General features: G+C 42.2%; 1 protein-coding gene across 8 annotated transcripts in view; it reads left to right on the top strand.

Moving 5' to 3' along the window:
- Window positions 1-13,333, top strand: part of ADGB (androglobin) — a 231,417-nt gene that overhangs the window by 165,985 nt on the left and 52,099 nt on the right. For all 8 annotated transcript variants that reach the window (XR_008891477.1, XR_008891478.1, XM_056567311.1 and 5 more), the window contains one exon: window positions 8,069-8,180. Coding sequence is in view for 6 of the 8 variants with exons in the window: in XM_056567311.1 (XP_056423286.1) it covers window positions 8,069-8,180 (112 nt within the window). In the remaining 2 variants the exon portion in view is untranslated. The remainder of the gene's footprint in view (window positions 1-8,068; window positions 8,181-13,333) is intronic.

Genomic DNA, 13,333 nt, shown 5'->3' with positions numbered 1-13,333 from the left:
ACACTGGACCTAACACTTTATTAAAGGGGTACTCTGGTGGAAAAAAAAATTTTAAAATCAACTGGTGCCAGAAAGTTACACAGATTTGTAAATTACTTCTATTAAAAAATCTTAATCATTCCAGTACTTATCAGCTGCGGTATACTACAGAGAAAGTTCTTTTATTTTCATTTATTTTTTGTCTGTCCACAGTGCTCTCTGCTGACACCTCTGTCCATGTCAGGAACTGTCCAGAGCAGAATAGGTTTTCTATGGGATTTGCTTCTACTCTGGACAGTTCCTGACATGGACAGAGGTGTCAGCAGAGAGCACCATGGACAGACAGAAAATAAATTCAAAAAGAAAAGAACTTTCTCTGTAGTATACCACAGCTGATAAGTACTGGAAGGATTAAGATTTTTTAATAGAAGTAATTTACAAATCTGTATAACTTTCTGGCACCAGTTGATTTAACCCCTTTAACCCCCCCCTTTTTTTTTTTTTAACCTCTTAAGGACCCAGGACGTATGGGTACGTCCTGGGTCCCGGTCCTGCGATATAACACGGGGTCACACGGTGACCCCGCATCATATCGCGGTGGGCCCGGCATCATAGTGATGCGTGGCACTGATCGCTATTAACCCTTTAGCCATGCGCTCAAAGCTGAGCCGCGCGGCTAAAAACGAAAGTAAAAGTGCCCAACTAGCTCAGGGAGCTGTTCGGGATCGCCGCGGTGTAATTGCGGCATCCCGAACAGCTGTAGCACAGGAGGAGGTCTTCTTACCTTCTTCTGCGCTGTCCGATCGCCGAATGAATGCTTCAAGCCTGAGATCCAGGCTTGAGCATTCAATCGCCGAAAACACTGATTGATCCATTCCTATGGAGATGGATCAATCAGTGTAAAAGATCAGTACATGCAATGTTATAGCCCCTTATGGGAGCTATAATATTGCATAAGAAAAGTGTAAAAAAATCATTATACCTTCCCCTAATAAAAGTTTGAATCACCCGGGATTTCCAAGAATAAAAAAAAACACAGTGTAAATAAAAATAAAAATAAACATGTGGTATCGCCACGTGCGGAAATGTCCGAATTATAAAAATATATAATTTTTAAACTGCAAGTTCAATGGCGTACGCGCAAAAAAATCCAAAGTCCAAAATAGCGCATTTTTGATCACTTTTTACACCACAAAAAAGTGATCAAAAAGTCAGATCAGAACAAAAATGGTACCGCTAAAATCTTCAGATCACGGCGCAAAAAATGAGCCCTCATAACCCTGAACACAGAAAAATAAAAAAGTTATAGGGGTCAGAAGATGACCATTTTAAACGTATACATTTTCCTGCATGTATTCATGATTTTTTTCTGAAGTGATACAAAATCAAACCTATATAAGTAGGGTATCATTTTAACCGTATGGACCTACAGAATAAAGATAAGGTGTCATTTTTGCCAAAAAATGTACTGCGTAAAACGGAAGCCCCCAAAACTTACAAAATAGTGTTTTTTCATCAATTTTGTCGCACATTGATTTTGTTCCCCGTTTCACCGTAGATTTTTGGGTAAAATGACTAATGTCATTACAAAGTAGAATTAGTGACGCAAAAAATAAGCCATCATATAGAATTTTAGGGGAAAATTTTAAAGAGTTATGATTTTTTAAAGTTAAGGAGGAAAAATTGAAAATGAAATAACGGAAAAAGCCCGGGTCCTTAAGGGGTTAAATCAACTGATGCCAAAAAGTTATACAGATTTGTAAATTACTTCTATTAAAAGATCTTAATCCTTCCACTACTTATTAGCAGCTGTATACTATAGAGGAAATTATTTTGGGATTTCTGTTCTGTCACGATTACAGTGTTCTCTGCTGACAATTCTGTCCATGTCAGGAACTGTCCAGAGCAGGAGAAAATCCCCATAGCAAACATATGCTGCTCTGGACAGTTCCTAAAATGGACAGAGGTGTCAGCAGAGAGCACTGTTGTTGTGACAGAAAAGAAATCCAAAAAGAAAAGAATTTCCTCTGTAGTATACAGCTACTAATAAGTATTTAACGATTAAGAATTTTTAATAGAAGTAATTTACAAATCTGTTTAGCTTTCTGGCACCAGTTGATTAAAAAAGAAAAAAGTTTCCACCGAAGTAACCATTTAAAATAAATTGTTTTCCACCGGAGTACCCCTTTAATACAAGTAAGTGCTCCCACATTTAAATGCTGTTTACCCACACTATAACCCAATATATTGGGTTTAGTGTGGTTAAACAGCTGTTTGTTTCCCTTAAAAAGATCTGCAGAATAGGTGGACATATCGTAGATTTAATTATTTTCAAAAAATGTTATTATACAACATGAAACTTTTAGAATTGTATTGACACCCAAGGTAAAAACACATTAAAAGAACTAAATGAATAGAATATAGAAACAGGCGAATTGGCATAGCTTTAGTATGAAAGAGCTTTCAAAGCAAGGAAAATGCTGTTTCAAGATCACTGTATAAATGGAGTTTTGAGATCACAATGAAATGTTCTATTCAATTCTCTTTTTCCGATGCTTTAAACAGTCTCATAGCATTGTGCTCCATTGTGGTTTTATTAGTAGAGACAACATAATGTGGTTTATTAAAGTTAAAGGTAAAACAGTTAGGCTAGGATGCCACTTGTTTTTTTTTTCTGTCAGTTTTTGGAAAACTGCCACTGAAGTTTTTGAGCCAAAGTCAGAAGTGGATCCATAAGGGAGGAGAAGTGTAAGTCCTTCCTTTATATGTCCTATTCCTTTTGAATACATTTCTGGCTTTGGCTCAAAAACTGCAGTGGCAGTTTTCCAAAAACTGCCAGAAAAAAAAACAAGTGGAATCCTAGCCTTAACCTCTTAAGGACCCATGACGTATGCGTGCGTCATGAGTCCCGGTCCTGCGATATAACGCGGGGTCACACGGGACCCCGCATTATATCGCGGCGGGCCCGGCGTCATAGTGAAGCCGGGACACGCCTCTAATAGCGTGCGGCACTGATCGCTGTGCCGCGCGCTATTAACCCTTTAGCCGCGCGCTCAAAGCTGAGCCGCGCGGCTAAAAACTAAAGTAAAATGTGCCGACTAGCTCAGGGAGCTGTTCGGGATAGCCGCGGTATAATCACGGCATCCCGAACAGCTGTAGCACAGGAGGAGGTCTTCTTACCTTCTCCTGTGCTGTCCGATCGCCGAATAAATGCTTCAAGCCTGAGATCCAGGCTTGAGCATTCAATCGCCGAAAACACTGATTGATCCATTCCTATGGAGATGGATCAATCAGTGTAAAAGATCAGTACATGCAATGTTATAGCCCCTTATAGGAGCTATAATATTGCATAAGTAAAGTGTAAAAAAAATCATTAACCCTTTCAATTATCCCTTCCCCTAATAAAAGTTTGAATCACCCGGCATTTCCAAAAATAAAAAAAAACATTATGTAAATAATAATAAAAATAAACATATGTGGTATCGCCACGTGCGGAAATGTCCGAATTATAAAAATATACCGCTTTTTAAACCGCTCGTTCAATGGCGTACGCGCAAAAAAATTCCAAAGTCCAAAATAGCGCATTTTTGATCAGTTTTTATACCACTAAAAAGTGATCAAAAAGTCTGATCAGAACAAAAATGGTAACGCTAAAAACTTCAGATGACGGCGCAAAAAATGAGTCCTCAAAGCGCCCTGAACACAGAAAAATAAAAAAGTTATAGGGGTCAAAAGATGACCATTTTAAACGTATACATTTTCCTGCATGTATTCATGATTTTTTTCGGAAGTGATACAAATTCAAACCTATACAAGTAGGGTATCATTTTAACTGTATGGACCTACAGAATAAAGATAAGCCCCCAAAACTTACAAAATAGTGTTTTTTCATCAATTTTGTCGCACATTGATTTTTTTTCCCGTTACACCGTAGATTTTTGGGTAAAATGACTAATGTCATTACAAAGTAGAATTAGTGACACAAAAATTATGCTATTATATATAATTTTAGGTGAAAATTTTTAAGAGTTATGATTTTTTAAAGTTAAGGAGGAAAAATTGAAAATGAAAAAACGGAAAAAGCCCGGGTCCTTAAGGGGTTAAACCATTCTTCTGGCATTTTTTGGGGAAAACTGTCACTGCAATTTTTGAGCCAAAGTCAGAACTGGATCCAGTAGGAAGGAGAAGTACAAATTGTTCCTTTATATTTACCATACCGTATATGCTCGAGTATAAGCCGGCCCGAATATAAGCCGAGGCCCCTAATTTCACCCCAAAACCCCAGGAAAGGTTATAAGCTATAAGCCTAGGTTGGGAAATACATCATCCCCCCCATGTCATCATCCAGACCCCCGTCATTAACACCCCCGTCATCATCACCCTGTCATCACCCCCCTTTCCCCTTCATCATCCCCCCTTCATCACCGCCTGTCATCATCACTGTCTGTCATCATCCCCCCTTCATCATCACCGCCTGTCAACATCCCCCTGTCATCATCCCACACCCCCCCTTCATCATCACCACCTGTCATCATTCCCCTGTCATCATCCCACACCCCCCCCCCTCATCATCACCGCCTGTCAATCCAGTGGTCTTCAGCCTGCGGACCTCCAGATGTTGCAAAACTACAACTCCCAGCATGCCCGGGCATACTGGGAGTTGTAGTTTTGAAACATCTGGAGGTCCGCAGGTTGAAGACCACTGCGGCCTTCGTCATCATCCAGACCCCCCCCCCCCCCCCCTTTAGTTTTCTACTCACCTCCCCTCGGTGGGAAGGAAGGGTGAGCTGGTCCAGGCCATCTATGCTGCAGGGACCGTCCAGTGGGGAGGGTTAGTTGTTCTGGGCTGTCCATCTTCACCGGGGGGGGGCCTCTTCTCCGCTCTGGGCCCGGCCCCAGACTAGTGACGTTGCCTTGACGACGACGCACAGGGAGGTTCATGTGCAGGGACGAACGTCCCTGTGCGTCGTCGTCAAGGCAAGGTCACTAGTCCTGGGCCGGGCCCGAAGCATAAAACAGGGCCTCCAGGGGGAAATGGACAGCCCGGAACAACTAACCCTCCCCACCGGACGGTCCCTGCAGCATATATGGCCCTTCCTTCCCACCGAGGGGAGGTGGGTAGAAAACTAAAGGGGGGTCTGGATGATGACGAAGGCCGCAGTGGTCTTCAACCTGCGCACCTCCAGATGTTTCAAAACTACAACTCCCAGTATGCCCGGGCATGCTGGGAGTTATAGTTTTGCAACATCTGGAGGTCCGCAGGTTGAAGACCACTGAGAAAGGATTGACAGGCGGAGAGTTCACTCGAGTATAAGCCGAGGGGAGTTTTTACAGCACAAAAAATAGTGCTGAAAAACTCAGCCTATACTCGAGTATATACGGTAAGTTTTAAGTACACTTCTATCTTTTGCTCAAAAACTGCAGTGGCTGTTTTCCAAAAAAAAAAAAACTGCACAAAAAAAAACTATGTGGAAACCTAGCCTTTTGGTTTAAGAAAAAAATTTATTTGCGCTTTGAATTGAATTGACATTATTTTAAGCCACAAAGCACATTTGATATAAAGGGATCTTTTTGTCTCTGATAATCATAATGATGTTCTTATCAAATGTGTTTCATTGTAAATCTATAAAAAAAATAGTCCTAATGGTTATACAACATGGTCCAATCTTTCACAGTGAATAATACCAGAGTGTAAAGGTTTCATTATGTGAAGAAAATACATTTTTATTTAGAAAACAGATCAGCATGCATTAGGGTGACTGAAAACCTGTGAAAGAGTTCAAAAGCAAAGTCAAATTCTGAATAAATCCCAGTTAAAAGGGAATTATTCTTTAGAACATAGAATGTAAATGATGCTGACATATTAGTTACTGACAATGAAATCATTCATTCAGACATTTTTTATGAACAAAAAGTGTTCAGTAAAGATTCTCTAGCATACCAACTGTAACATTTGTACACTTGACCACTTCAAACTTAGTAAGGCTATATTTACACCTATACGATAATATTATTGCATTCCATTCATGATTACATAGTCCAAATTCTGCTGCCAGTTGCGGATCCAGGGGAGGCGGCAATGGGGAAATTGGGCATATGAACGGAAGAGTGGAGCATTGAGCAGGAGGACGCGTGCTGGCCAGCATGGTAAGTTACCAGCGGCACGTCAACTTCAGTGCTCCGACCACCGGAGTAGCGGTGGATGGACACTGAAGTGGGGCAGTACATAGGCATACAGCCTTCAACCATACACTGTATATGGCTGGAGGCTGTATGTCTGTGGGGGCCACTGCCAACCTAATGTGGGGGAACATACTGCACCTAATGTGGGGGAACTATACTGCCAACCTAATGTGGGGGAACTATATTGCCAGCCTAATGTGGGCGGAACTATACTGCCAACCTGATGTGAGGGGAACTATACTGCCTACCTAATGTGGGGGGAACTATACTACCAATCTAATGTGGGGGAACTATTCTTCCAAACTAATGCTGGGGAACTATACTGCCTACCTAATGTGGGGGAAGTGCGCTGCCTACCTAATATGGGAGGAACTGTGCTGTCGACCACCGTGCAATACTCTGATTGTGCCCTTCCCGATACTAGACTCTGGATCCGCCCTTGGCTGCAGCAGAGTAAATGAAAGATATTTAAGCCTGAAGGCCTAGGCAAAGGTCACACTCCATTGTGCACTGACCAGTTCTGGATCTGTTCAGCTCTCTTTTTTTTATTTTAATGGATCCCTCTGACTTTAATGGGGTCAATTGGAGATCTGGTATTTTACCAAAGTTGAGCAGAGTAAAAAAAAAAAATACGACATGCACTATTTTTTTCTCCGCTCAACTCAGAACTCCCTCTAACGGAACACAACAGCAGTGTGAATAAGCTCTAAGTACACGCTTCACCCACTGAAGACCACTGAAATGTCAACAAGAGAATCTTGTATGAAGAAGGCAGCACGTCCAGATTTAATCTGATTGTTTATTCCACCAGATAATTGGTGGTATAAGCTTTAAAAAGAGGGGTTACTCACGTTTATTGTAAGTATTCCCTATGTTCTGGCCGCTCCTCCACCTGGCCCGCCTCCTTCCTAAATAGGCAAATAAACATCTTCACTCTCCCATCCTTGACGTGACAGCCTGCGGGGGGAAGGGGGGGTGGTCTATTGTGGGAACAGCGTTCTGCTCCTTGCTACACTCCAGGTGTAGAAAGGAAGCGGCGCCTGCGCTTTGGGAGAGCACTCATTTCCCACCGCAGGCTCTAACATCATGGACGTGAGAGTGAAGATGTTTGTTTCCATAATCAGGAAATTTGTTTGCAAAGCTGTGCAATAGGAATAAAATTATATACTACCAGAACACAGGAAATACTTAAAGAAGTAGTGTAGTGAAAGATAACTTATCCCCTGTCCAAAGGATAGGGGATAAGTTATAGATCGCGAGGGGTCCGAGCGATCTCCTGAACGGGGCCTCGGCAGTCTGCTGGAGCGGCGAATGACACGCCCCTTCCATGTATCCCATAGAGATGCATGGAGGGTGCATGGAGGCTGCAGATTCCTGTGGGGGTCGGAATGGCCACTTCCTGCAGAATGTGGGCACACCATTCAGGAGAACGCGGGGGGTCCCAGCAGTATGACCCCTCGCAATTTATAACTTATACCCTATCCTTTGAATAGGGGATAAGTTATTTTTTACTGCACTGCTCCTTTAACCAATAAATGTAATACATCTTTAATGCTGTTTACTGGAGTATAACCCAGTATATTAGGTTTAGTGCGGGGGAACAAGCTATCAGTTTCTCTTTAAACCAGAAAGCCTGCTGCACTATTCTTAACATCAAAACCCCAAAGTCCCCAACAAAACTCAATTGGTGCTATGTGAACACCTGTTCGTTAACTGAGATGTAAATATAACAAAACAAATCTAATTTACAAATCAGATATATGTTTCTAGGAATCACCAACCACCAAGTGGGGAAGTTTTTTGCTAGAATTGCCTTGAAAGTTGTTATAGATTGTAAAGGCTTATAAAATTAGAATGGCTGCCATTTGTTTTATCAGTACCATCTATTTATTTATTTTTTTTGCAGACACATAAATACATTGTACAAGCAACTGTGTTGTATAGAAGTTGGGTGCTTACTGAAAGTCAGATAGCATTTGTTCAGACACTGAAGCAGTTGGAGAAGCAGGAAATGAAAGGTAACTTAGCATTATTATTATTTCCATGTTTTAAAAAAAAATTATTTTCTTTTTATGTCAGTATGCTATACGCGTGAGCTTAAAGGGTACCTCTCATCAAAAAAACTTTTGATATATTATAGATTAATGTATGCAGAATAACTTCACAATTGCAAGTTATTAAAAAATATGCTTCTTTCTATTTCATTTTCCACTTTGAAGAAATGACCACTAGGGGTCTCCCTACCAGTCCTGGCAGCAAGCATTTCAGACTCATGCTGGAGTCCTAAACACTACGAGCTGCCAGTCTGCTTTGTTCACAAAGGAGAACACTCAGAGCTGCCAGCCTGCTTTGTTCACAGCCTGTTTGGCTGTGAACAAAGCAGGCTGGCAGCTCTGAGTGTTTAGGACTCCAGCATGAGTCAGAAATGCCTGCTGACAGGACTGATCGGGAAAAATACAATAGAAAGAAGCATATTTTTCATTAACATGCTATTGGAAAGTTATTCAACATTCATTAATCTAAAATATATCAAAAGTTTATTTGATGAGAGGTACCCTTTAAAGGGGTATTCCAGGCACAAACTTTTTTTTATATATCAACTGGCTCCGGAAAGTTAAACGGATTTGTAAATTACTTCTATTAAAAAATCTTAATCCTTCCAATAGTTATTAGCTTCTGAAGTTTTCTGTCTAACTGCTCAATGATGATGTCATGTCCCTGGAGCTGTGCATGATGGGAAAATATTCCCATAGGAGCTGCACAGCTCCTGGGACGTGAGTCATCAGAAAGCAGTTAGACATAAAACAGAAACTCAACTTCAGAAGCTAATAACTATTGGAAGGATTAAGATTTTTTAATAGAAGTAATTTACAAATCTGTTTAACTTTCCGGAGCCAGTTGATATGTAAAAAAAAGTTTTGGCCTGGAATATCCCTGTAACTGCTATATCAACAATTCACTGTCACGCCCCCTCCCATAGGCTTGCATTGTAGCTTGAAGTCACACGGGGCAGTGCCTTGACATCACAACGCTCCAGCCCCGTGATCGACAGTAATCAGACCCGGAGTGAACATGCTCCGGGGACTGATTATAAACGTGGTGCGGCGTGCAAGATCACGGGGGTCCCCAGTGGCGGGTCCCCCGCGATCAGGCATCGTATCCCCTATCCTTTGGATAGGGGATAAGATGTCTAAGCGCCGGAGTACCCCTTTAATATGTACAGTAATGATTCTCAGTTGCAGAAATTTCTGCAACAAAATTTGAGCTTAATGGGTCTTTATCTTGAGGCCACGGGGCAGTTGGAAGTTGAAGGCCCAAAAAAAACCTCAAAAATTAGTTTAAATTAACATGACAATGGGGCAGTACATTCTGTGTATTAATTGGGCAAATCTTCCAACATATATGTCTAAACTTCACATCGGTAAACACTGTAAGACCATAGTTTGAATTTGTGAACTTTTTTACAGATAACTTGTATAACATTGTATTTGAATGCTTTACCAGTAACGTAGTCTGCAAGTGCAGAACTGTTACAAAAAAGGACAAGGTTTTCATTTTCTTTTAATCAAAGTGGATTAAGGCACACATACCACTTACTGAAATAACTAGTAACCTTTGTCTCTCTTTCTTATTATATCTGTCCACAATAACCAACAAAGGTGACAAACTCCAGCGTATAAGCCTTTACCCTATAGGGGTATTATGAATCCATGTTGTGTGTATCCATAAGACAACACCATTGGAACTCAACATCTGATTTAATGTGCACATTTTTGGTATTTACATATTTCCAGCTCTATACATATTACTGACCTCTTTACTCGTAGAATTCTCTCTCCCCAATGGGGGCTTATAATCTAAGGCTAGCAGAGGTGAGCGAAACTACAGTAACCTTGGCTGAAACGTTTGAAATTTATTTGGCCAGACTAAACTATTCGAGTGATCTGGTTGCTGGGAAAAGTCCAAGATGGCAGTCAAAATTCTCAAAGGACTGCATTAATATTTTTGGAGCACTTTGAAAACAGAAATGCCTTAACCAGAACAAACTAATTTGCAGCCGATCTGTAGGATTTGGTTTTGGGCCGGGATCACTCTCCTCTGCTCCCTAGCTCAAACACACACAAGGAGCAGCTTGTCAGTATGATACAGAAGAGTGGGAAGACACTGGGAAACCAGCACAAATTCTAGCTCCATGCAGATGCCGTCCTAGATTGAATCCAAATCCAAAGCTCCAGTGCTGCAAGACATCAGTGCCAACTAGAGATGAGCGAACTTACAGTAAATTCGATTCATCACAAACTTCTCGGCTCGGCAGTTGATGACTTTTCCTGCATAAATTAGTTCAGCTTTCCGGTGCTCCGGTGGGCTGGAAAAGGTGGATACAGTCCTAGGAGACTCTTTCCTAGGAATCTATCCACCTTTTCCAGCCCACCGGAGCACCTGAAGGCTGAACTAATTCACGCAGGAAAAGTCATCAACTGCCGAGCCGAGAAGTTCGTGACGAATCGAATTTACTGTAAGTTCGCTCATCTCTAGTGCCAACCATTGTGCCACCGCAGCATGGAATCTGTGGGAAAAATGGTGGCATGATCCATAATTTCAAGGTGGAAAATATAGAATGTAGTTATTTGAAGGTAGATAGATAGAATATGCATACATAGCATAAATCATAGGGGCTCCCTGTGCAGAGGACAATTATTTTTAATATTAGCCTTGAAGAAATGAGCAGTGATGTTTCTCAATTAACAGCTCAATACTTAAACCTGCAAATGAAACACTAACATAAAAAACCTGACACTTTATTTTTAGCTGAAAATGTAAGTTTCACAATGGGAGCAAATTTATCATTATTATGTCTGTATATTTACACACTTACTTAACACACTTGTTGTTTATGTGTCACATAATTTATTTGGATATAGGGGGGTATTTATCAAAGGATTTATGTGTTTTTTTTCACGTAACTTTGGCGCAATACTTTGGCGTAGTGTCTTTTTGTGCCAAAGTTTGGCGCATCTTCTCCACTGTCATTTTTACAACTTTCTCCAAATCACACGGTCCTGGGTGTGAGTTTAACTTTAGTCAGTAATTCATCATTGATCACCAATTGATCTTTGGCGCAATTTTGCACCTTTAGGTTTTTTTTGGTGCAAATCACCTCCAAGAAATTTTGCACATGGGAAAACACACTTAGCAATGTCAGAAAATGTAAAGGCGTCAAAATACATAAAAAAAAATATTTTTGTGAAAGCAGCGACGCCTCCGGGGCTGCTCAATACTATCCTGCGACATAGTTGTCTCTGAGGAGCCTTCACCCTCCGTTGAGCCAGCATTGGACATGGCCACACAGGTTCAGGAAAGGTGAGCACTAAAGCAGTGGTCTTCAACCTGCAGACCTCCAGATGTTGCAAAACTACAACTCCCAGCATGCCCGGACAGCCAACGGCTGTCCGGGCATGCTGGGAATTGTAGTTTTGCAACATCTGGAGGTCCGCAGGTTTAAGACCACTGCTCTAAAGTAACCAAAAAAAAAAAAACTACCCAAGTTGAAAATAAAATCCATTTCACATGGTGGCTATAAACCCCACAAAAGAAAATAACTCATGTCGCTTGCTGATATACTGCAGGAGGGACCCCGGAATGGCTGCTCTACAGGGTAAAATACGCGTCCTCTGTGGTGGTAAGTTCTGTGTAAAAGGCGCTGTGAACAGCTGATTTCAACATTTGAGCCAAAATTGCTAACAACTTACTCCAAATGATAAATTTGGTGCATGTCCACGTAAACCAAAGTGAAAAAAAAAGGGTAAAAAGAAACTGTCAACAGGCAAAATTGATAAATACCCCCCATAATGTTTTTTTCCTGTGTAAATCTCCACTGAAAGCGGTATGCCCACCTCCTTTTTTCAGCTTCCCGGCTTCCTCTGGTTTTTTTGCGGCTGCACTAGGTGGTTGGGAAGCTGAAAGTGGAATCAAGTTCCGCAATTTGCTGACTTTAACCTCCTGAGCGGTATTCCCGAGCGTGACTCGGGGTTAATTTTCCCTGCCAGGATCGGTAACCCCGAGTCACGCTCGGGGTAGAATTGCAGAGTTCCCGGCCGGGCTGCACGATATATCGCAAAAGCAATGCGATATAGCGATGCGGCCCCCGGGAAAACATGCGATTATCTGCTCTGGTCGGCTCCCGTTGCGGGGGCCGGCCAGAGCAGGTAAAGAAAAATACTAAAAGTCAGTGTTTCCCTACCAGGGGGCCTCCAGCTGTTGCAAAACTACAACTCTCAGCATGCCCGAACAGCCAAAGGCTGTCCGGGCATGCTGGGAGTAGTAGTTTCACAACAGCTGGAGGCCCCCTGTTAGAAAAACACTAAGCTAAGTGTAAAAGGAAGAAGTAGTAAAATAAAAAAAACTTTTGCTCACCTAGTCCCGGTCCCTGCAGATGCCGTTCCCCTCCAGGCGGTCCGGGATGTCCTCTCTTCACTATTCATCTTCTAGGACCTTTCCCTTTTCAGCCAATCACAGGCCACAGTGGTGTAAAGCCTGTGATTGGCTGAAGGGGAAAGGACTTGTTCTGCAGGAAATACACTAGGTTTGAAATCTGCCGGCCCACCTAGTGTATTTGCTGCAGGACAAGACAAGGCGACAAGGCGGGGGGGGGGGGGGGGGGTTGTGACAAAGGGGGGGGGATGTGTCGGGGGGGGGGGGTTGTGACAAAGGGGGGGGATGTGTCAAGGGGGGGAATGTGACAAGGGGGGGAATGTGTCAGGGGGAAGAATGTGACAAGGAGGGGGGAGAATGTGACAAGGAGGGGGGAGAATGTGACGGGGGATGTGACAAGGGAGAGGGGGAATGTGACGGGGGGATGTGAAATGGGTGGAGGGAGATGTGAAATTAAGTTAAAAAAATTGTACCGCTTTTGGTACAAATTTCCAGACAGAATCATACCGCCAGGGAGGTTAATGGGAGTTCCGCAAATGGCATAGCCCTTCAAGCTATGCTGTTTACATAACCCCTCGAGTTACCTCCACCTCCAATGGCCAGAGGAGTTAGGAAGTCGAAATCAGGATAAAGATATACCCCTTTAATCTTTTTTACATTGTTATTTCTTTTAGCCATTTTTATTTCTTTTATTTCTCTTCGCTATTGTGCGTTCAGTATTGGTTTGCAGATTGCAAAT

This window comes from Hyla sarda, chromosome 3 (genome assembly GCF_029499605.1).
Source record: "Hyla sarda isolate aHylSar1 chromosome 3, aHylSar1.hap1, whole genome shotgun sequence".
Taxonomy (NCBI): domain Eukaryota; kingdom Metazoa; phylum Chordata; class Amphibia; order Anura; family Hylidae; genus Hyla; species Hyla sarda.
This window is presented reverse-complemented; position numbering and strand designations above follow the sequence as displayed.